Below are 24985 nucleotides of genomic sequence, written 5' to 3'. Positions count from 1 at the left end.
TTGAATTGGACACCAAGCTGATTTATTTGCAGGAAGCCATGATTTATTGTGTGTTAATTGCAAGAATTGATCCAACAGTACTTTCTGCCATCTCATGGAAGTGCGTTTTCTGGATGTCACGATCTCACCGGCAAAGCTCGACTTAGATATATTTGTGTGAAAGGAAGAATCATTTTCAGACAAACTAGGTAGAAAATTTCCCATGGCACTCCTGATGTAGGACACGAATGTGCCATGGCACACCGGTTGGGCATCAGTTGGGTAGGATGAGTTGATTGAGAGTGGAAAAGCATGCCAGAAGTCTCCTGTTGATGCGCGACTGCACTCTGGTGGTGTGCTTGATAAAATGCATCCTCCCTGCACACTCGGACTGTCTTTGAAACAGTGCAGTACAGTATATTTTTTTGGGGAACCCCTCCGCCCCCCAAACAAAACATAAAACTGGAAGGTCATTCAAAACACAATCATCGACGACGGAAATGAGTGATAGAGAGAGGCATCTGAGCAGTCATTCTGGAGCCAAGATGGCGGTAGCATGGTCACAGTTTCTGGATCGGCCTCAGTGATTTGGATGGAACTGAGCATCATTTCACCTTGGGAGGCATGAAGTGTATTCGGCACCTTTCGTTAAAAACCTGAAACAGAGAGTGAAGATTTTAGACTGTGACAATTTCTCAAGAGTTTAGCAAGGGTTTTATTTCCTTTTGTGGACCATGGCTCGATAGGAAGAAAAGTACCGTATTTTCATGACTATAAGGCGCCATTAAAAGTCTTAAATTTTCTCCAAAATAGACAGGACGCCTTATGGTGCGGAGCGTCCTTTATATGCGCCGAGTTCCAAAATCTGACTGACAGCCGACACGCTGTTTATATAGAGAAAAGGCGGAAGTGACGGTGGCCAGGCATGAAAGAAGTCGGCCAATCAGGGAAGGGTGGGCGTGTATATATACATATATGGAGAGGGAGAGAGAGCGAGAGCGAGAGAGGGAGAGAGAGGACAGACAAGCTAGTCCGCCAATGGTGAAGGGTGCGCGTGTAAGTGGACGCCTCAAGCCAGTACCAACACTTGTATAGAGTGTGGCAATGTGCATTGTTGCAAAACAACTCCGGTTTTGGTTTCTAAGAACCCCTGAAAATAAATTCGACAAAAAGACACGCCTACGAAGCTCAGTTCAAACTTAAAGCCACCGGTTATGCTTTTGGCATGCGTCCTCCATCTCACAGCAGCGGTGAAAAAAAAAGTCAAGCAAATGAACTCTGAGCTTGCCGTTATTCCCGGAGGCTTGACTAAAGAACTCCAACCGCTGGACATTGGCATCAACCGGGCGTTCAAGTAAAGTTGCAAACGGCATGGGAACAATGGATGATCGGTGGCAAACACAACTTTACAAAGAGTGAGAGGCAGCGCTTGGCGAGTTACGCCACAATACGCAACAACGAGAGGGAACGCGGCGTTTTTGATGGATTACGGTACTTGCACAATTGTTCAATTCTTTCTACACACACACGCGCTGCCACCATGTTTCGCTCTGTTCTTTACTTTCAAATGTGGGAAAGCTTCACACGAGAGAAATGTTGACTTTGCTGTTGGTACTCTTTCTTTCCGCTCGGCAATGCGTGGCAACTCACACTAGCATGCATTCAATGACAACCGAGATGTGCAGTCCTCTGCTTCTGATACAGAGGATGAGGACTTTGATGGATTTCTGGGTGATGATTGATCGAAAAACATGAGAACATTGTACGATGGCTAAATAAAATACACCCAAACTCAGTTCTGCTTTCGTTGCCTTTTTAAAAACGTGTTTTTATCTTATCTGTATGTCTTGCCGTGCTACCGTATGCTTCAAGCTAACGTGTTAGAGTGCGCGCATGCATGCCGTATGTTTAAGCTGGCGTATGTTTTACCACTGTAAAACTGTGCCCATTCGTACGATGCGTCCTGTGTATGTGTAAAATACAGAAATGTCACGCATTACTGAGACTGCGGCCATTAGTACGATGCGTCGAATAGTCGTGAAAATACGGTACTTCATTCTTAGTTGTCTGCAATTGGTGTTGTGCATTTGAGCCGATCTGTTGGCGCTTTTTGACAAGTGAGGGATTATGTACCGGTAAATTGCTCCGTTAGCTTCTCGGAGGAGCGAGGTTTATTTTACTATTTTTTAGGTTTTTAGGTTTATATACTAAACTGAGGCTCAGAGGGGATCGAGCCTTTTCTGTTGCTGGTCCATCTCTCTGGAATGACCTCCCACTGAACATTCGGCAAGCCTCCTCGCTGCCCATCTTTAAAGCCCTCCTCAAAACTCACTTGTATTCTTTGGCGTTTGACTCAGCATGACTTAGATTTGCTATTGGTTTTACTGCTTGGTGCTTTCTACCGCCTTATTACTTAGTACTTATTACTGATTCGTCTTACTGTTCATTGTATATGTTAAATCGCTCCATGTACAGCACTTTGTAAGCAGCGATGGCTGTTTGAAAGTGCTCTATAAATACTGTTGACTTGACTTGACTTTGTTTTGTTTTTGTGAAAATGGGAAATATCGGTGCATGCTTGACCAAAAAAAATCCCCCAAAGGATTCAACGGTAGCGATTTGCTCTCACCGGGTTTCTCGAACCTGCTTTGGTAACATGGTTTGATAAGGACAAAGGAATTTAAATCCATCTGTTTGACCAGAGTGCAGTCGCTGACAAGTACACTTGCCTATTACACGAACCAAACAACACACAAGCACACACACGCAAAAGCACAAAAATACACTTAGTAACCCAGCCATCTGCAAAAATTGCGAGCAGTGTGCGGAATGTTTTGTTCCCTGAAAGAGCACTGATGCAATGTAATCGCTATCATTACTTAACCTGCAGCACTACCTGGTGGTTATTCTCAACTCTCAGCTCAACTGTATTTATAGAGCCATCGCCGCATACAAAGTGCTGTACATGGAGCAACTAACATATACCCTACAATAAAGCAATAAATCAGGAACAAAGATGGTAGAAGGTACCAAACAGTAAAACTAAGATAAAATCATGCCGAGTCAAATGCCAAAGAATACAAGAGAGTTTTGAGGCGGGTTTTAAAGATGGGCAGCGAGGGGGCTTGCCAAATGTTCAGTGGGGGGGTCATTCCAGAGAGGGACCAGCAATGGAAAAGGCTCAATCCCCTCTGAACCTCCGTTTAGTTCTTGGTACTTCTAATAATGTCTGGTCCGCAGACCTGAGCCGCCGGGCAGGTGCGTCGGGGCGGATGAGCTCAGAGAGGTAAGGTGGCGCGAGGCCATCTAAAGATTTGAAAACAAATATTAGGATCTTGAAAATAACTCTAAAATGTATAGCGAGCCAGTGAAGGGATGCCAGATTAGGAGTTATGGGCTCCCTCTTACGAGTACAAGTCAAGAGGCGAGTAGCAGCATTCTGGACCAGCTGGAGACGCTTTATGGAGGATTGGCTGATTCCAAAGTAAAGTGCACTGCAGTAATCGAGCGGGGATGTGACGAAGGCATGAATTACTGTCTCAAGGTGCTCATGAGAAAGGAGCGGGTTTACTTTAGCCAGTTGTCTCAGATGAAAGAAGCTGAATTTAACAACGGCACCAATTTGCTGGTCAAGTTAAAAATCACTGCGGATGGTATGTACAAGGGCCAATGGGACCAAACAGTATCACCTCTGTCTTCTTTTAATTGAAATTCAAAATTATTGTGTTTCACAGAATGATTTTTTTTGTTCGTATGTTTTAATCGCATATGTAGAAATGAACACCAAAATCACGGGAAATGCACGGAAAAAACCCCATCAGGATTACCGTATTTTCCGCATTATAAGGCACACCTTCAATGAATGACATCCATCCATCCATCCATCCATCCATCCATCCATCCATCCATCATCTACCGCTTATCCGGGGCCGGGTCGCGGGGGCAACAGCTTTAGCAGGGAAGCCCAGACTTCCCTCTCCCTAGCTACTTCTTCCAGCTCTCCCCGGGGGATCCCGAGTCCTTCCCAGGCAAGCTGGGTGACATAGTCTCTCCAGCGTGCCCTAGGTCTTCCTCGGGGTCTCCTCCCGGTGGGACATGACCGGAACACCTCACCGGGGAGGCGCTCAGGAGGCATCCGAATCAGATGCCCAAGCCACCTCATCTGGCTCCTCTCGATGTGGAGGAGAAGCGGCTCGACTCTGAGCCCCTCCCGGATGACTGAGCTTCTCACCTCATCTCTAAGGGAGAGCCCGGACACCCTGCGGAGAAAACTTATTTCAGCCGCTTGTATCCGGGATCTCGTTCTTTCGGTCACGACCCATAGCTCGTGACCATAGGTGAGGGTTGGGACGTAGATCGACCGGTAAATTGAGAGCTTCGCCTTTTGGCTCAGCTCCTTCTTCACCACGACAGACCGATACAACGTCCGCATCACAGCAGACGCTGCACCGATCCGCCTGTCGATCTCCCGCTCCCTCCTGCCCCCACTCGACCCCAAGATACTTGAACTCCTCCACTTGGGGTAAGATCTCCTCCCCGACCCGGAGGGGGCACTCCACCCTTTTCCGACTGAGGACCATGGTTTCAGATTTGGAGGTGCTGATTTTCATCCCAACCGCTTCACACTCGGCTGCGAAACGCTCCAGTGAGAGTTGGAGAGCCCCGTTTGAAGGAGCCAACAGCACCACATCATCTGCAAAAAGCAGGGATGCAATACTGAGGCCCCCAAAACGGACCCCCTCAACGCTTCGGCTGCGCCTAGAGATTCTGTCCATAAAGGTCATGAACAGAATCGGCGAGAAAGGGCAGCCTTGGCGGAGTCCTACCTCCACTGGAAACGATTCCGACTTACTGCCGCCAATGCGAACCAAACTCTGACATCGGTGGTATAGTGACCGAACAGCCCGTATCCGGGGGTTCGGTACCCCATACCCACGAAGCACCCCCCACAGAACTCCCCGAGGGACACGGTCAAACGCCTTCTCCAAGTCCACAAAACACATGTAGACTGGTTGGGCGAATTCCCACATACCCTCAAGGACCCTGCTAAGGGTGTAGAGCTGGTCCACTGTTACACGGCCGGGACGAAAACCACACTGCTCCTCCTCAATCTGAGGCTCGACTTCCTGACGGACCCTCCTCTCCAGCACCCCTGAATAGACCTTACCAGGGAGGCTGAGGAGTGTGATCCCTCTGTAGTTGGAACACACCCTCCGGTCCCCCTTTTTAAAAAGAGGGACTACCACCCAGGTCTGCCAATCCAGAGTCGGCTTCCATGGCCTCACCGAACTCTTCCCACGCTCTGGTTTTTGCCTCGGCGATCACCGAAGCCGCGGCCCGCTTGGCCAATCGATACCCGTCAGCTGCCTCTGGGGTCCCACAGGCCATAAAGGCTCGATAGGACTCCTTCTTCAGCTTGACGGCATCCCTTACTGCTGGTGTCCACCAGCGAGTACGGGAGTTGCCGCCACGACAGGCACCAACCACCTTACGGCCACAACTCAGATTGGCCGCCTCAACAATAGAGGCACGGAACATGGTCCACTCGGGCTCAATGTCCCCCGCCTCCCCCCGAACATGGGAAAAGCTCTGTCGGAGGTGGGAGTTGAAACTCCTGACAGGGGATTCCGCCAGACGCTCCCAACAAACCCTCACAATACGTTTGGGTCTGCCAGGACGGACCGGCATCTTCCCCCACCATCGGAGCCTACTCACCACCAGGTGGTGATCAGTTGACAGCTCCGCCCCTCTCTTCACCTGAGTGTCCAGAACATGCGGCCGCAAATCCGATGATACAACTACAAAGTCGATCATCGAACTGCGGCCTAGGGTGTCCTGGTGCCAAGTGCACATATGGACACTCTTATGTTTGAACAAGGTGTTCGTTATGGACAATCCGTGACGAGCACAGAAGTCCAATAACAAAACACCACTCGGGTTCTGATCGGGGGGGCCGTTCCTCCCAATCACGCCCCGCCAGGTCTCACTGTCATTGCCCACGTGAGCATTGAAGTCCCCCAGCAGAACAAGGGAGTCCCCAGCAGGAGTACTCTCCAGCACACCCTCCAGGGACTCCAAAAAGGCTGGGTATGCTGAGCTGCTGTTTGGTGCATATGCACAAACAACAGTCAGGACCCGTCCACCCACCCGAAGGCGGAGGGAGGCAACCCTCTCGTCTACCGGTGTGAACCCCAATTTACAGGCACTGAGCCGGGGGGCAATGAGTATGCCCACACCTGCTCTGCGCCTCTCACCGTGAGCAACTCCAGAGTGGAAGAGAGTCCAACCCCTCTCGAGAGAACTGGTACCAGAACCCAGGCTGTGTGTGGAGGCAAGTCCGACTATATCCAGTCGGAAATTCTCTGCCTCACACACCAGCTCGGGCTCCTTCCCTGCCAGAGAGGTGACATTCCATGTCCCAAGAGCTAGCTTCTGCAGCCGAGGATCGGACCGCCAAGGTCCCCGCCTTTGGCTGCCGCCCAGCTCACATTGCACCCGACCCCTTTGGCCCCTCTCATGGGTGGTGAGCCCATGGGAAGGGGGACCCACGTTGCCTCTTCGGGCTGTGCCCGGCCGGGCCCCATGGGTGTAGGCCCGGCCACCAGGCGCTTGCCAACGAGCCCCACCTCCAGGCCTGGCTCCAGAGGGGGGCCCCGGTGACCCGCGTCCGGGCAAGGGAAACCGAGATCCATTTATCGTAATCATCATTGGGGTCTTTGAGCCGTGCTTTGTCTGGCCCCTCACCTAGAACCTGTTTGCCATGGGTGACCCTGCCAGGGGCATAAAGCCCCAGACAACTTAGCTTCTAGGATCATTGGGACACACAAACCCCTCCACCACGGTAAGGTGACGACTCACGGAGGGGTTCAATGAATGCACCATTTTAAAAGTGTTTTCACAACCGCTGCAGCTGTAACAAAGCACTTTACAGAACATTTTAAATACTGCATCCGATAAATCCTAACATTAATCTATATATAAGGCACATCAGATTATAAAACTCTGTCACCTTTTGAGGAAATAGAATTCTTTTATGTGCCTCTTATAGTGTGGAAAATACGGTACATAAAATTGAAAATTGGCATTTATAATGGGAGTCAATGTGTCCAAAAGGGGACATTTTTATGCAAAATTTGTTTCAAATTTGGATCTCGTACATACAAAAATATACAGTGGTACCTCTACTTATGAAATTCATTGGTAAAACCTCGAAGATTTTATGGCCATTCTCTTTGTTTGGCATATAGTTAGACACGATCGTTCAGCTGAGAGTGTCACAAAACAGCTTGAAGCCTCTTTTTGGAAGAATTACTGCTTGTTGTGAAATGAGTTTGAGTTTTCACTTGCAAGTTTAAATTTAAAACCGTCTCTCAAAAGCTTTGATCTCGAAAAACTCAGGAGGGTCACTCGTCTCTCAACGACCAACTGGACAGTATGTACGATCCAAAGTTATGTGGTCAACAGTTTTGTATCACGCAGTGATTTAAAGCCCCGTATATTGTAATATTGCGTGAGTTGGTTACATTATGATGGTAGTTGATTTTATTTAATTTCTTACCTTCAGACTTCTATCATTGACGACTTCCTCAACGTTCAGCTCTGACTGCATAAGCTTAAGCTGGAGGAAAAAAAAAAAGATTGATTCGTGACCCCGAAGCGGAAATCATGAGTGTGCGAATGTTTTTTTTCTTCAAAAAGTGTACTTTGGTTTGCTCCTTCCTGAGCTGTTTGATGAGAGTCATGTCGGCACTGTCTTTTGCTCTTGCCTCTCGCAGCTGCGCCACCACCTCGGACGTGTGCGTGATGCACCCCTTGATGGCTTTGTTCCGGCTGAGATGGGCCTCCATCATCTGCGTTTCAAGGATGGGCATTCAAACAGAACAGTCCAAAATGCTTCATTAAAAAAAAAAAAAAAATCTATATATATATATATATATATCTTATATATATATTGCGCGTCGTCCCGCACGCGGTCTGTCCTTCCGTCTGTCCCTTTTCAAAACGTACCTACTTCACCGCGCCGCTGCGCGCCGCCTCTGCGCGCCGCCACTGCGCGCCGCCACTGCGCGCCGCCACTGCGCGCCGCCACTGCGCGCCGCCACTGCGCCGCTCAGGCAGTGGCTCACTATGATCGCGCGGGCATCTTAGCGAAGAAATGTTGTCTACCCACAAGCATTGCAATGAAATTGTTAGTTATTTGTAGAGCTAAACATCTCTTTATTTTCGCGATAAGCAATGAAGATGAACAAAAAGTTGAACCAAGCAACAACACTTTTGGGGGCCGAAGGTCCACCTTACCAGCCTTCCGCAGGAACTAGCTGATGAGCCGCCCGGAGGGCGGTGAACCACCACCTTACCAGCCTTCTGCAGGAACTAGCTGATGAGCCGCCCGGAGGGCGGCGAACCAGCTAGTATATATATAGCGGCTGGATAGCTCAGTTGGTAAGGCATCGGTTTGGTATACGGGAGACGGTGGTTCGAATCCAGCTTGGGGCAAAAAATGAGCACATAACACCATCCAGTGTGGGTCCTTGGGCAAGATCCTTCACGCTAATGCCTACCTCATACAATGATGAGAGACAATAAAATGAATGACATGCCGGCTCAGACGTCGCCCGGCCAAACAAGGTCTGCGTCAGGTGCTGGGGAACCAGACCACCTTGATAAAAAATGGGCTACTGGAACAAAGCGGAGATGGGTGAGATGCGATAACATGGCTCTGTTGGAATGCTACTACTCAAGCAACCCTAGTCAGAGGGGTTACATGCAGAGAATGTGGGCTGAATGGTTACTTCGAAACCCACAGTCACGGTTGACCACGAAACAACTAGTAACTCAGTGTTCCAATATCCACAAACGGCAACTGCTGTCACAACTTGAGATTGATGAAGTACAACGCAGGTTCCATGGTGAAGGGCCCCAGGCTGCCAGATCAGAGGAGGAGGTCATACCAGCGATTGGGAGGCAAGCCCCAATGAATGCAGATGATGAGATTGGGAGGCCAGCCCCAATGAGTGAAATGCTGAGCGAGGCAGCAACTGACCTGAAAGCTGAGATCATGTCAAGAATGAAAGCTGGGCAACCTCGAAACTGATTACAACGGCTATGTGAAGTACCACCTGAATGTCTAATGGAAAGTGTGAATGCATCACTGAGGGCGATCCCTACCGTAACGATCACGGAAACCAATGAGCTGATATACGCTTCAGCATCAGTGATCCTTGAGATGCTTGGCTATAAGAGCAACCATGGAAGGCACGAGATACGTTACCCACCATGGAAAAGACGGTTGGAGGCTAAAATCAAGGAGGCCCGGAAAGATGTGAGTTAATTGACGGAGGCCCAGAGAGGTGTGATGAAAAGGCTGATACCCGAGAGGTACATCCAGATGACCATACCTGAAGCACTCGAAACTGCCAAACAAAGGCCGCAAGCCTTGTCCAGCCGCCTAAAGCGGGACACGAAAGAGAATGAGGCCAAACGAATAAACAGGCTGTTCGCAACACAACCTGTGAAAGTGTACGCTCAGTGGCAGGGTCCTAACAACAGAGCTGACCCACCAAGACTGGAAACTGAAAGGTACTGGAAAGGCATATGGGAGAAGGAGGTTGCACATAAGAGCAGTGCACAATGGCTGGTGACCCTGAGAGAGGAGCACAGCAACCTCCCTGAACAGAACCCAGTTACCATAACAGTGGCAGACATGCAGGAAAGAGTCTCAGATATGAAGAACTGGACATCACCAGGCCCGGGACATGGTCCACACCTACTGGCTAAAGAAACTCACAGCACTCCATGAGCGCCTAGCAGCACAAATGAACCAGCTGCTGAGGGATGGTACTCACCCAGGATGGCTAACCGAAGGGCGAACGATCCTGATCATGAAGGATCCTTCAAAGGGTGCGGTCCCATCCAACTATCGGCCAATAACCTGTCTCTCCACAACAATGAAGCTCATGTCAGGCATCATTGCGGCTAAGATAAGTCGACACATGGATCAATACATGAGCGAAGCGCAGAAGGGCATTGGTAGAGATACCAGAGGAGCCAAACATCAGCTCCTGGTTGACAGAACAGTCGCACAAGACTGCAGGTCCCGACGTACCAACCTGTGCACAGCCTGGATTGATTACAAGAAAGCCTATGACTCGATGCCACATACATGGATCACTGAATGCTTGGAGCTGTATAAGGTGAACAGGACCCTAAGAGCCTTCGTTGCGAACTCGATGAGGATGTGGAAAACCACACTTGAAGCCAATGGCAAGCCACTTACCCAAGTGTCCATCAAATGTGGCATATACCAAGGTGATGCACTCTCCCCACTGCTGTTCTGCATAGGACTGAACCCCCTAAGCCAAGTAATCACCAAGACAAGCTATGGATACCGCCTTAGAAATGGAGCTACAATCAGTCACCTCCTCTACATGGATGACATAAAGCTGTATGCTAAGAGCGAAACGGACATAGACTCCCTGATCCACACGACCAGGATCTACAGCAGTGACATCGGGATGTCATTCGGGCTTGAGAAATGTAGTCGGATGGTGACTAAGAGAGGAAAGGTAGTCCGCACTGAAGGGCTCTCACTCCCTGAAGGAACAATAGCAGACATTGAGGAGAGTTACAAGTACCTCGGTATACCACAAGCCAATGGCAACCTTGAACTGGCAACAAGGAAAGCGGCTAAGGCCAAATACCTCCAGCGAGTGAGGCAAGTCCTAAGAAGCCAGCTCAATGGCAAGAATAAGACCCGAGCAATAAACAGCTATGCGCTGCCAGTGATCAGATACCCTGCAGGAATAATAAGGTGGCCAAAGGAAGAGATTCAGACCACGGACGTTAGGACCCGAAAGCTAGTAAACCATGCATGGAGGGTTCCATCGCAAATCCAGCACCCCGAGACTGTACGCAAGCCGAAAGGAAGGAGGCCGGGGACTATTGAGTGTGAGAGCCACTGTCCAGGATGAAACAGCCAAGCTCCATGAATACATCAAGGAGAAGGCTCCAACGGATGACGTACTCAGAGAATGTCTCAGACAATGGGGAACAGTAGAAGAGGCGCTGGAAGAGGGACCATCATGGGAGGACAAGCCCCTACACGGGATGTACCACCGGACCATAACTGAAGTGGCCGATCTCAAGAAGTCCTATCAGTGGCTAGGGAGGGCTGGCCTGAAGAACAGCACAGAGGCACTCATCCTGGCTGCTCAGGAGCAGGCCCTGAGCACCAGAGCCATTGAGTCCCAGATATACCACACCAGACAAGACCCAAGGTGTAGGTTGTGCAAAGAGGCACCTGAGACGATCCAACACATAACTGCAGGGTGCAAGATGCTGGCAGGGAAAGCCTACATGGAACGCCATAACCAGGTGGCTGGCATAGTTTACCAAAACATCTGTGCGGAGTATGGACTGGAAACTCTAAGGTCAAAATGGGAAACACCTCCGAAGGTGGTTGAGAATGACAGAGCGAAGATCCTGTGGGACTTCCAGATCCAGACTGACAAGATGGTAATGGCGAACCAACCAGATATCATGATCATAGATAAAGGGCAGAGGAAAGCCGTAGTAGTGGATGTAGCGGTCCCAAGTGATGGAAACATCAGAAAGAAGGAACACGAGAAACTCGAGAAATATCAAGGGCTCAGAGCGGAGCTGGAGAGAGCCTGGAAGGTAAAGGTGACAGTCGTGCCTGTGGTGGTCGGAGCACTCGGGGCAGTGACCCCCAAACTAGATGAGTGGTTGCAACAGATCCCAGGAACAACATCGGACATCTCAGTCCAGAAATGTGCAGTGCTGGGAACAGCAAGGATACTGCGCAGAACCCTCAAGCTTCCTGGCCTCTGGTAGAGGACCCGAGCTGAATGAGGGACGGACACCACCCGAGGGGGGGTGAGACGAGGATATTTTTATATATACATATTTATTTTTAACGCTTTAGGGCACTTGATGTACCAAAACAATGATCAATTGTCACCACGATTCATGTGTCCAACTCAAGCTAAGTTCATTGACAGTTAAATCCAGTCAATGGGTGAGCACCCAATTAGGTGTGTGATCATCGTTCGTCATCCTTATAAGTCTTTTTTGACACCTGTCCAATCTTTTTTGGGAATGCGTTTCTGCCATAAAATTCGAAGTGAATGATTATTTGCTAAAACCAATCAAATATATCAGTTTGAACATGGAATATCTTGTCTTTGTTGAGTATTCAATTAATTAAAAGGTTGAACATGATTTGCAAATTATTGTACTGTAATCCGTTTTCACTTCTCGTTTCTCGTTTTGCAGCTTTGGTGCTTCAAGGTTTTCTCCAAAATACTGTTAGCACAAAAAAAGTAATCAAAAAATAAAAACAAAGCCATATCGGCAGCCATTTTGCAGAAAGATTTTTCATGCGTTGTTTTCATGTTGATGTACGAGAGAGGATTACCTGCATGAGGTTTCCAGCTACTCCCCCACAGGCAGGCGCGACAGATCCATGCGCACCAAAACCAGCAGACACTTAAAGAGCTTCTTCCCTCAAGCCATTAACTCCCTAAACATTCCCTGATGTAGTCACTCTTCTTGTACAACAAATACCATCACAATACGGTCACTCTAAAATGGTTCAATGATTTTAAGATTAAGATTAAGAAAACCTTTATTAGTCTCGCAATGGAGAAAGAATTTCTGCACCGACTGTACAAACTGTCATCGTATTGTATTCGACCACTGATCACTTTAGCTCGGCTTGATACTTTGCACATTGTCTCACAGTTGTAACTGGGTGGTACCACCGCACTACGGTTCACTTACATTACATTCTGCTCATCTCCTTTATTTGCTTTTATCTTTTTACGTATCCTGTGAACGGAGATCCCGATAGCACACACCATTGTTTACAGTAAGGACCAGCTGTTAGCATGGGGGGCTAACGCGGGTTGAAAAGGAGGAGACGAGAGTGTCGAGCCGGGAAGGACCGCCGGACAAGGAGGAGAAGGTACAGACATGTCCTCCCATCCGTCATCATGGGGAATGCAAGATCGCTCCCTAACAAGATGGATGAGCTGGCGGCGCTTACGCAACATCAAAGGGAGTACCGCGAGGCTAGCCTCATGATACTCACGGAGTCGTTGCTAACAGCGATCACTCCGGACACACATGCCGAGTTGGAAAGCTTCCAACTCATACGTGCAGACAGGAATGAAGGGAGTGGAAAGAGAAAAGGTAGGGGACTAGCTGTTTTTGTGAACGAAAAATGGTGCAATCCGGGGCATATCATGATCAAAGACAAACTCTGCAGCTGGGACATTGAGCTGCTAGCCATTAGCCTCAGGCCCCATTATCTCCCGAGGAAATTCTCACACGTCATAGCTGTGACAGTGTACGTCCCCCCGTCGGCTAATGGTGATGCAGCGTGTGATGCCCTGATGACTGTCATGAACAGGTTGCAAACACAGTCCCCCAACGCCCTGCTGATCATCTCTGGGGACTTCAACCATGTCTCTCTGTCATCCTCCCTTTCAACCATCACGCAATATGTAACCTGTGCCACAAGAGAAAATAAAATTTTGGACTTGTTTTATGCCAATACGAAGGAGGCATATAAACCCCCCTCTTGGAAGAGCAGACCACAACTTGGTATTTCTCGAGCATGTGTACAAACCCCTCGTGCACAGGCAGCCAACTGTGACCCGAATGGTCAGGAGATGGTCCACGGAAGCTGAAGATGCTCTGCGGGACTGCTTCGACACAACCAGGTGGGAACTCTTCAGCGAGGTTCATGGGGAGGGCATTGATGCACTCACTGACACCATCACGGACTACATAAACTTCTTTGAGGAGAACACCGTACCCACCAGAACTGTGCAGTGTTTTTCCAACAACAAACCATGGATTAATCCTGACATAAAGGCCCTCCTGAAGGAGAAAACGAGAGCTTTTATGTCGAGAAACAGAGAGGCGCTGAAGGCCGTGCAGATTTGGCTGAGAAGAAAGATCAGAGAGGGGAAGATGACATACGGGATGAAATTGGATTACCAGTTACAGGCCAGCAATGTCACTGGTGTCTGGAGGGGCCCATCTCAGGCCACGACGGCCCAAAGACATTGACCGAGAAGGACAAGGACTGGGCAGATGAACTGAACCGTTTTTTCAACCGTTTCAACCAGTCGTCTGTCCCTTCCCCCCAACCAACTGCACCCACTCTCACTGAGGACTTCTTCTCCTCCCCCTCCTCTTTCGACCAGCTCTCAACAACCCAGTCTGTCACCTGGTTCCTGGCTGTCTGTCACAACAGAGCAGGTGAGGAACCAACTGAGGAAGATGAATGTGAGGAAGGCAGCAGGTCCAGACAAGATCAGTTCCCGGCTCCTCAGGACCTGCTCTGACCAGCTGTGTGACATTATCCAGCACATGTTCAACCTGAGCCTGAAGCTGGGCAGAGCTCCATAGCTGTGGAAAACTTTGTGCCTGGTCCCAGTGCCCAAGACCCCCCACGCTAAGGAGCTGAATAGCTACAGACCGGTGGCGCTGACGTCTCACCTGATGAGGACGCTGGAGAGACTCGTCCTCGCCCACCTTCGACCGCTGGTGAGCTCGGCACTGGACCCGCTGCAGTTTGCCTATCAGCCTGGCATTGGCGTGGAAGACCCCATTATCTACCTCCTCCACTCAGTGCTATCACACTTGGAGAAGGCTGGGAGCACTGTGAGAATCATGTTCTTTGATTTCTCCAGTGCCTTCAACACCATCCAGCCCAACTTACTGGGAGGCGAACTGCAGAACGCCGGAGTGGACCACCATCTCACGGCATGGATCATAGACTACCTCACAAACCGGCCGCAGTACATGAGGTTGCAGAGCTGTGAGTCGGACAGGCTTCTCTGCCGCACTGGAGCGCCGCAGGGGACTGTTCTGGCTCCATTCCTGTTCATCCTCTACACCTCGGACTTCAGACACGCCACTCCAAACTGCCACCTTCAGAAGTTCTCAGATGACTCTGCGATTGTTGGCCTCATTACAGAGGTGGACGATCGGGAGTACAAGGGACTGACGAAGGACTTTGTGGACTGGTGCCAGCAGAATCTCCTCCAGATCAACTCTAGGAAAACGAAGGAGTTGGTTGTGGATTTCTGCAGGAAACAGTCCTCACCAGCACTGATGACCTTCTACAATGACCTACGATGACCTAGGTGTTCTTCTGAACAACAAACTGGACTGGTCTACAAACACGGACACCCTGATTAGGAAAGGACAGAGCCGACTCTTCCTACTCAGGAAACTGAGGTCTTTTGGGGTTCAGGGGTCGCTCCTTAAGACTTTCTATGACTCTGTGGTGGCCTCGGCCATCCATTATGGCATTGTCTGCTGGTCAGGCAGCATCTCGGCCCGGGACAGAAAGAGACTGGAGCGACAGGTCAGGAAGGCCAGTTCTGTCCTGGGCTGCTCCCTTGACAGTCTGGAGGAGGTGGGCAACATCAGGATACTAAACTAAGCTAAAAGCTATGATGGACAGTCCCTCCCACCCCATCCGGCCGCCCTGACAACGCAAGGTAGCTCCTTCAGCCAGAGACTGTTATACCCACGCTGCAAGAAGGAGAGATACCGACGCTCATTCCTACCGACTGCTGTCAGGCTCCTGAATAAAAATAATAACAATAATAATAATAATAATAATTAAATGATGTGAAAAACAAATAGCACTGCGATTTATCAATGTTGTATTTATATTGCACTTAATTGAACGGTGTTTGTTTGTTTTTTCTTCTTTCTTCTTTCTACCCACATTCTTGATGCTGTAGGCTGTAAATTTCCCCAGTGTGGGACAAATAAAGGATATCTTAATCTTAACACCTTGTTGCTGTTGAAGCAATGAGTCCAGGGTTTGTAGGTGAAAGTAAGCCCCATTGTCCCTCCACAGAGATGGCACCATCAACAGGCAAAAGGGGGATTACATGCTCTCACACACCTGAGACACTTCAACGGTGGCAAGGGGGTGGTTCGCAGCTTTGAATAGGGGTTGGGGAGCCTTATTTTGAAGGTTTCCTGACCGTTTAGGACCTCCCCCCCCCCCCCCAAGACATGTCACAAGGAAGGAGTGACAGACGAAGGCTGACCTGACGACCAAAACTGTCAGCCAAGTATGAGATTTTTTTTCCTCACTAAAAGAAGACTGTAGTCTGATAAAAAAAAGAAACCTTAAACCTATTTCAACTCATGAAAAGACAAGACGAACGTCATCACCGTGTTTTGCTCCAAATTAAAAACCTCGGCTACACAGTCAGGGCCTCCGAGTCTCCGAGTGAACCTAGTGAAGTCAGTACGGGTCAAGAGAGCCTTTTTCTACACCACCAACACAAGCCCCTTTACCTCTCCCAGAAAGCAAAGTTGATAAATGTTAATTACTGTACATGGTTTTATAAATAAAGATGTATGTAAATACATCTACTGCAGTAATATTTGTCACACATACTGTATGTTAATTATAAATACTGTTTACCCATTTTATGCGGGTACCCACATACACATACATGACATGTCCTGGGGGGTAAATTCTGTTTTTATTTATGTTTAACACATTCATAAAATATCGCAACATCATTGGAATTGGGTGTGTAAACTCCTTATTGTATCAATATTGAGATATCTGGGCTTAACAATGACATATAATTTTGTCCATATCGCCCAAAGCTAACTCATGCCAACCTCAACCTTCGAAAATATTCGAACGATCACCCCGATATATTGGATTTTATGCACGTTAAGCCTTTTGAATTGAAAAAGCTTAACTGTTCTGCCCACAGTAAAAGTTTTGGGCCATTTCATTAATAGTAATTCTGTTTAGAATATTCATTTAGTGATAGCGGTCCAGTGTGGGTCGCAGACGCCATGTTTCATCAGACGAGTCATTACAGAAAGCCTGACCGTGGTCGTTGCAACTGGTCCTCCTTTTTTTTTATATTCCTTTCGTTTCACCTTCGAAAGCAATGGCTGTCAGTCTGCTCGTATTTGTCATAATTTAGAAATGTGTTTCGGAGATTGTTTTCCCTCAATTGTTGTTATTGGAAACTCGCTAGCTCAGAGTACTGCTAACGACGTAGCGACGATGCTTAATCGGTGCTAACAAGCTAATTAGCATGTGAAGGTGCTGCGAAAATGCATTGTTTATCGTTGTTTGTCACATTTTGAGCTGTAATTATGTCCTTTGTTAAACACCTGACGATTTGTGTTGTACTTGTGTAAACAATATTAATGCACGTTTTAAATCTGTTCATTTCAGTTTTACTCTACAATTCATTGAGCTGATGTCACAGTTGTTCACTGTACGCCGTCAAGAAGACCGCAATAAAGGAGCAAGACGCTCAGTTTCCTGGCTCATGAATAAAGTTTGAGAGTTTGGCTTGCTGTTGACCTGCGTTAACATACTCGTAGTATCTAACACGTAGCGATAACAGTACATTAACGTTTAACAAACACACACGCATATGCACATTGGCACTCACCGAATCATACAGTTGCTTGCACGTTTGTGTAGCGTCCACCTTGCCTGAGAAGGAGACCGTGGGCACGGTGGTGTTCAGAGCGTGGACGATGCGATCGTCCATGGTGCGCATAAGCTTCAACACCTCCTGAAAAACATCACGAAAGAGCTGAAAGAAACTACCGTATTGGCCCGAATATAAGATGGCCCTGATTATAAGATGGCCCCCTCTTTTTCAAGACTCAAGTTTGAAAAAATACTTTTTGAACACCAAATTAATTTTTATACAGAAAATAATAACAGTACATCTGAAACCAATGATTATAACAATATATTTGAGAGAAAAGGCATGTTATTTTGCCTCATTCAGATCTAAAGTGCAATCACATTCATAAATGAATGGCTTCTGGTTTTTGAAATGTAAATTACATTATAACATCTCAGCTGCCGGTTAACCTGGCCAATCTTCGACCCACTTTTCTCCAGATTGTCACTACGTTTCTCCATTTTCTCTTATCTCTTCTATTATTTTCTTCTCTTTTCCTTCTTACCGCTACTTTTTTATTTTTCTTCTTCGTGCTACCGCTATTTTTATTTTTATTCCTCGTGGCAGGAGTTCACTTTGGCCTGGGGAATCTAATTCAGCATTCGCTTCAATGATATATGGCATCATATAGCGTCGTGAATGGTTATGTCTAGACCCCGAATATAAGACGACCCCCACTTTTTCAGTCTTATTTCAATGCAAAAAAATACGTCTTATATTCGGGCCAGTACGGTACTACCTAGAGCAACCGATCTACAAACCCAACTCCAGCGAAGTTCGGAAGTTGTGCGAATCATTAAATAAAAACAGAATACAATGCAAATCATGTTTAAGAGGAAGATTCCGATATGCCAGACCCAGCAATGCAGAAATACCGAATGCCACCACCGAGCAACTTGGGATCTTCTAACACCTGAGCAGTGCCACACACTGATCGATTCGATGCCACCGGTGCCCCGGCTAAGTATTGAATCCTGTACATCTACATACTTTTCATGTTTATACTTTTCGGTTGCCCAACATTTCTCAAACTCCTTTCTTTGTATCGTCTTATTAAGTATGATTCAAATTTTCTGGGACAGTGATTTTTTTTTGTTGTGGATAGTTTATTACGAATCATCTACCATCTTCGGACTACAAGTCGATTCTGAGTATAAACCTACCTCCGGACCTCCAAAACTGCACACCTCTTTCCACTTTCAAGTCCCGACTAAAAACACACCTGTTCAGGATTGCCTACAACACATAGCTCTTCCATTTCCTATGTTTTTATGATTTTATGTCCTGTTTTTATACAACATCTCGTTTACAATTTTTTACATTGTATTTTCTTATTGTTTTTACAGTGTCCTTGGGTGGCATGAAAGGCGCTTTTAAATAAAATGCATTATTATTATTATTATTATAAACTACAAAATGCATAATAAAGAAGAAAAAAACAGGTATAAATTGCAGTGGACTATAAATTGCATTTTGGGGGGAATCAAGTGTACAATGTGCTACCTTTACATGACGCATAAACAACAAATGAAGAACATGTCTGGTCTGCACATGTAACATATTAAGAGTTATTCAGATCACAAGCGCATAAAAAACATGCTAACAAGTTTACCGAACCATCAGTGTCAATCCGACAAACAAAATCTTCTAATCACTACATCTTCATCGTCTGTGTCACTTTTAAAGAACTCCGCGAACTTCGGAATTAGAAGATGTGGCGCTTCTTCTATGTCGCGTACGTCAGAGTCAACGTCACTTATTTGTATCAGTGACCCCCAATGTTGAAGTATCAATACAGGCCTAACCACCCTCTTGTGGTTTAATGTAATACATACAGTAATCCCTCATTTATCGCGGTTAATGGGGACTGTGGTGTATTAACCATCATAGATTTGTATGTTGTTTGGACACATTGACTTCCCGTACTTTGTATTGCCATCTACTGCGCATGTGTGAAATGTTACCTGGGAAGCCTAAGCACAATTTCCCCCACGAGGTTAATGGTGCAACTCGACGGTCGAATACATTATAGAAAACGCGTGTGTGTGCCTCGTCATTTCAAGACACAACATCTGGCGACGAGTAAAAGTCGATTTTAGGTTAGGAGGCATTACTCTAAAGTTTAGTGAGGTAAGATGGCTTACTTTTCTCAAAGACCGGACGAGTTTAAACCCGAGAATGAATCGTGGTCGGCCTATGTGGAACGCATGGAACTGCTGTTCTAGGCGCATGATGTCAGCGACGACAAGAAAGTTGCCGTTTTACTGAGCTCTTTGGGCGCATCAGCGTATGGACTTCTCCGTAATTTAGTGCAACCTGCCAAGCCCAGAGACAAGACTTTTGCAGAGATTGTATCTATATTGAGGAATTATTATGAGCCCAAGCCGTTGGTGATATCGGAGCGTTTCAGGTACCGAAAATGTGTGCAGAAGAACAGCCAGACGGTTACAGAATATGCCGCTGAGCTACGTCAACTAGCTACAAGGTGTGATTTCGGGGACAGACTGGACGAGGCTCTCCGTGATGGCTTCGTCAGCGGTGTTGCTTCGGAGGCCTACTCTCAGAGGATGGCCTGTCGTTTGCGAGAGCCGTGGAGCTTGCCGTCAACATGGAGACTGCCCACCGGGATGCGCAGCAGTTGAGGAAAGGTGAAGATGTCGCCACACCTGTACACAAGGTTAAGGAAAACCAAAGGAGAGGACGCTCACCCACACACCAAAATGGATGCTACCGATGTGAAGGCATGAATCATAGTGCAAGTGACTGCTTCTACAAGACTTCAAAATGCCATCAGTGTGGTAAAGTTGGTCACATTCAGAAAGCATGTCGGGCTCGAGCGCCTGTATCTGACGATGAGAGCAAGAAAAGGGGGAAGAAGATAAGCAATGAGAGAAAATTTAGTAAAATGACTGGCTATGTGCAAACTGATGAAAAGAAAGATGATGATGTTCCCATGTTCCATGTCCACGTGTATTGTGCTAATGGCAGCCGTAGACCATATAGGGCCATTTTTGATGCAAATGGAAGGAAGGTTCCAATGGAAATTGACACTGGAGCAGGAGTCAGCATTACCTCTGAAAACGTGTATGAACGATCATTCTCTCGTATACCACTAGAGGGAAGTAGTGTAGCACTAAAAGGCTACTTAGGAGAGACAATCCCTGTAAAAGGACAGTTCATGGCTAAAGTGAAGTATGAAAATCAGACTGTTGACTTGCCACTGATAGTTGTGGGAGTTGAAGGACCGTCACTCTGCGGACGAGAGTGGCTAGATAAAATAAAGTTAAACTGGGAAATGATCAAAACTGTCACAGAAGAACAAAATGCATGCATCTCCAAGAACCAAGTCAATCCAAGATGTACTCGCAAAACATGATGATGTTTTCACAGATGAGTTGGGGACATTAAAGGACATTAAGGCAACAATATCCGTCAAGCCTGTTGCAGTCCCTAAATCTCACAAAGCCCGTGTTTTACCCTTTGCCATGAAAGAAAAAGTAGAAAAAGAACTGGAGCGACTTGAGAAAGATAGCGTCATCACCCCCGTCAAGTACAGTGAGTGGGCGGCTCCAGTGGTTCCAGTACCCAAGCAGGATGGTGGGCTTCGCTTGTGTGGTGATTACAAGATAACGGTGAACCAAGCTATTAACACAGGGACATATCCACTACCACGCATTGAGGAGGTGTTGGCCACACTCTGTGGTGGGAAAATATTCTCAAAAATTGATTTGGCTGCAGCTTATCAACAAATTCTTCTCGAAGACGACTCAAAGAAGTATACTACGATCCATACACACAAAGGACTCTTTGTGTACAATAGACTGTGTTTTGGTGTCAACTCTGCTGTCAGTATTTTCCAAAGGATAATGGAGAATCTAATGAAAGACCTCAATGTGGTGGTCTACCTCGATGACTTGCTCGTGATGGGCCGAGACGAATCCGAGCACCTAATGAACCTGGACAGAGTTCTTCAGCGGCTGAAAGAGAATGGTCTGAGAGTGAAGAGGACAAAGTGTGACTTTGGTAAGACGCAAATAGAGTACCTAGGGCACGTGCTGGATGGAAAAGGAGTCTACCCGTCCAAAGATAAGATCAGGGCCATTCATGATGCTCCAGCACCCACAAACACTAAAGAGCTAAGAGCCTTCTTAGGTCTCGTGAACTACTATGGATGCTTTGTACCATGCCAAAGTACCGTTTTGGCTCGACTTTACAGACTGCTGAAGGAGAAAACTAAGTGGAAATGGAGTAAAGATGAGCAGAGCGCGTTTAACAACTGTAAAGAACTGTTGACAAGTGAAAATATATTAACCCATTACAACCCGCGCCTGCCACTTACACTTGCATGTGATGCTTCTGCTTATGGGATCGGAGCTGTCATTCAGCACACGACGCCTGACGGGAAAGAACATCCCATCGCTTTTGCTTCTCGAACGCTTTCTCCGGCTGAAAAGAACGACTCACAAATAGAAAAGGAGGCTTTGAGTCTGGTGTGCGAAGTAAAGAAATTCCACCAATACCTTTGGGGGCGGAAGTTCGAATTGTTAACCGACCACAAGCCTCTGATCGTGCTGTTCGGAGAATGCAAGGGACTACCAACGATGGCAGCAGCACGCATACAGAGATGGGCAATCATATTGTCTGCTTATGATTATCACATTACCTACAGGCGATCGGAGGAGCACGGTAATGCAGATGGGCTATCCCGTATCCCCCTGCCTGAGACAATGGACGATGGTACAAAGACAATAACTGCTTCTCTCAACGCACTGATTTGTGAGCACCTGGAGGAGGCGCCATTAAGTGCAAAACAAATATCAAAGGCTACACGCAAAGACACCGAGCTCTCACTACTACACAGATACATCCAGTTAGGGTGGCCAACTGAAATTCCCGAACATTTCAGGGTATTTCACAGAAAGAAAGATGAACTTTCTGTAGAACAGGGATGTGTTCTGTGGGGAACAAGAGTAGTGGTGCCAGAGAAAATGAGATGAGTAGTGTTAAAAGAGATCCACGACGGACACCCTGGTATCGTAAAAATGAAGACAATTGCACGACAATATGTCTGGTGGCCAAATATTGACATGGACGTCGAGAAGGTCTGCAAGCAGTGTGAGACGTGCCAGCTAGAACAACGCATGCCACGCCATGTTCCACTGCACCCATGGGAGTTTCCTGGAGGGGTATGGAGAAGGATTCACACTGATTTTGCAGGTCAATTCATGAGTCACATGTTTAATATAGTGGTTAATGCGTACTCCACGTGGCTAGAGGTCTTCAAAATGTCACAGATAACCTCAGCAGCCACCATCACAAGGCTTAAAAGACTGTTTGTAGCACAAGGAGTACCCGAACAAATCGTCACTGACAACGCCACAATCTTCATGTCGGATGAGTTCCAATTCTTCATGAAAAGGAACGGAATCTTGCACACTACTGGAGCACCGAAGCATCCTGCTACAAATGGACTCGCTGAGAGATGCATCGCAACCTTCAAGGCGGACATGAAGAAGCTTGCAAAAGAGATCCTGAGTGTTGAGGATAAGATTTCACACTTCTTACTGCGTTATCGCACAACACCAAATAGTACAACTGGAGAGTCACTAGCAGACTTGTCTCTTAAAGAGACATGTACGAACACGGCTGGATTTCCTTAAACCGAGCATCTCTGAGACGGTGAGGAGGAGACAGTATCAACAGAAGGAGGAACATGATCGTCAGTCTGCCAAAAGACAGTTTGATGTGGATGACCCCATTTATCTCCGCAACACAGTAGGAGAACATCCCAAATGGATCCCTGGAGTAGTGACACAACGGACCGGACCAGTGTCATACCATGTGCAAGGTGAAACTGATCAGGTATACAGGCGCCATGGAGACCAGCTGCGTCTTCGATACCCACCTGACATTTTAGATCCTGGACCTGAAAGTGTGACTCAGTCAGCTGAGCAGGAGAAAGACTTTGACGAACTGGAGTCCACAATTCCTACATCACCAGCTTTTGCATCAGACCCGCCTGAACCACTTGTGCCAGAGACAGTAGCTTTGAGACGTTCAGGACGTACAGCACAACGCCCTTTACGTTACAGGGATTGATTGTGATGTCGTAATTGAAATATGTTCACTTGTTTATTATTGAAGAAATGTTATGCAGTATGATGGATAAGGAGATGTGAAATTGTTATGTATCTTTAAACTAATGGGGGAGGTAATGTGGTGTATTAACCATCATAGATTTGTATGTTGTTTGGACACATTGACTTCCCGTACTTTGTATTGCCATCTACTGCGCATGTGTGAAATGTTACCTGGGAAGCCTAAGCACAATTCCCCCACGAGGAACTCGTGCAACTCGACGGTCGAATACATTATAGAAAACGCGTGTGTGTGCCTCGTCATTTCAAGACACAACAGGGACCAAACCAAACCACCCACGATAAACGAAAAATCCACGAAGTAGCGACCAATTAACATATACATGAAGAAAAATGCTCCACGTGGGCCGTTGCGCTTGAGCAGAGCGCACTAACACACACACACACACAGGCCCGCGATCCCACTGCTTGCATCGTGTTTATGATTCATCAATTAAGATTTGATTAGACAATTAAGGATGGCAGAGACCTGCTTTTGTTCTTATAAGGTTCCTCTCTCTCACTCTCTCTGGCGAGCACACACAGACACACACACACTCAGTTTGACACACCACAAAAAATAATGCTGTTACTGTAACAATCGTACCAAATCGGAATGGGTGCGTATATACAATGAGACTTCCAAATTGATAAAAAAAAACCCTCACCAAACTAGTGAAGAGCAATTTTATATATAATAGCGTGAGAATCTATACAAATGGACTCTCACGCTCTCTAATTTGCATTGTATAGAACCGTATAATGTGTTGCTGCTCACTTGGCATCCATTGCAGCGTGGGCATTCCGAAACGGGGATTCGCCCATCTGTGGTCCCTATTCAAGGATTCTCATTTTTTCCCCGAGACGTTTTTTGTTTGTTTGTTTGTTTGTTTGTTTGTTTCCCTTGCTTTCCTGGGGTTTAAGATAAGGGGATGTCGTTCGCATTTTTCACGTGTGGACTTGTTATTCTCATTCGTTGTACGTCAGCAATTACCTTCAAACATGTATAGGGAATTGCTAAACATATCTCCGCATTCACTTTCCAGGGTTCTTCAATGAACGTTCGACTCGGGATCCATTCGGTTCGGAATGGGTCAATGTGGATGAATTATGTCGAAAAAAAGGAACGACCTCGAAACTGTCTCGAGTTGGATCCTTGAAGGTCACCTACCGAGTGCAAGAAAGCTTATCAGAACGAACAAAAAATATTTTCCAATTACCTGAAACATGGAAAAGTCCTCACAATTCAATGCTCCGTCGGGCGCCGCCATAGTGGACCAAGCGGTCCCCTCACTCATGGGTGTTCAACGCAAAGCCTTTTGTGTCGATTTATCTATTTTCTGCTCACTTGAACAC

The 24985-nt window shown here is 47.1% G+C and overlaps 1 protein-coding gene across 1 annotated transcript; it reads right to left on the bottom strand.

The window, feature by feature from the left end:
• Window positions 1-24948, bottom strand: mix23 (mitochondrial matrix import factor 23). The gene is made up of 5 exons (XM_052054316.1): window positions 24850-24948; window positions 17469-17594; window positions 7683-7829; window positions 7538-7597; window positions 1-635 (listed from the first exon to the last, which is right to left on the bottom strand). The coding sequence occupies exons 1-5, from the start codon at window positions 24925-24927 to the stop codon at window positions 585-587; spliced, it is 462 nt and encodes a 153-aa protein (XP_051910276.1). The 5' UTR covers window positions 24928-24948; the 3' UTR covers window positions 1-584.
• Between the last annotated feature and the right edge of the window lie 37 nt (window positions 24949-24985).

The sequence above is a fragment of the Hippocampus zosterae genome, chromosome 20, assembly GCF_025434085.1.
Source record: "Hippocampus zosterae strain Florida chromosome 20, ASM2543408v3, whole genome shotgun sequence".
Taxonomy (NCBI): domain Eukaryota; kingdom Metazoa; phylum Chordata; class Actinopteri; order Syngnathiformes; family Syngnathidae; genus Hippocampus; species Hippocampus zosterae.
Note: the sequence above shows the minus strand (reverse complement) of the source record. Positions and strands in the feature narration are given on the sequence as shown.

Bases quoted from the DNA above. Each gene is read 5' to 3' on its own strand.
- mix23 (XM_052054316.1), bottom strand. From the start codon at position 24,927: ATGAGTGAGGGGACCGCTTGGTCCACTATGGCGGCGCCCGACGGAGCA. The intron at 17,595-24,849 runs GTAATTGGAAAA...GATGTTTTTCAG, and splicing joins AGGACTTTTCCATGTTTCAG to GAGGTGTTGAAGCTTATGCG. The intron at 636-7,537 runs GTAAGAAATTAA...TCTCTGTTTCAG, and splicing joins TCAATGATAGAAGTCTGAAG to GTTTTTAACGAAAGGTGCCG.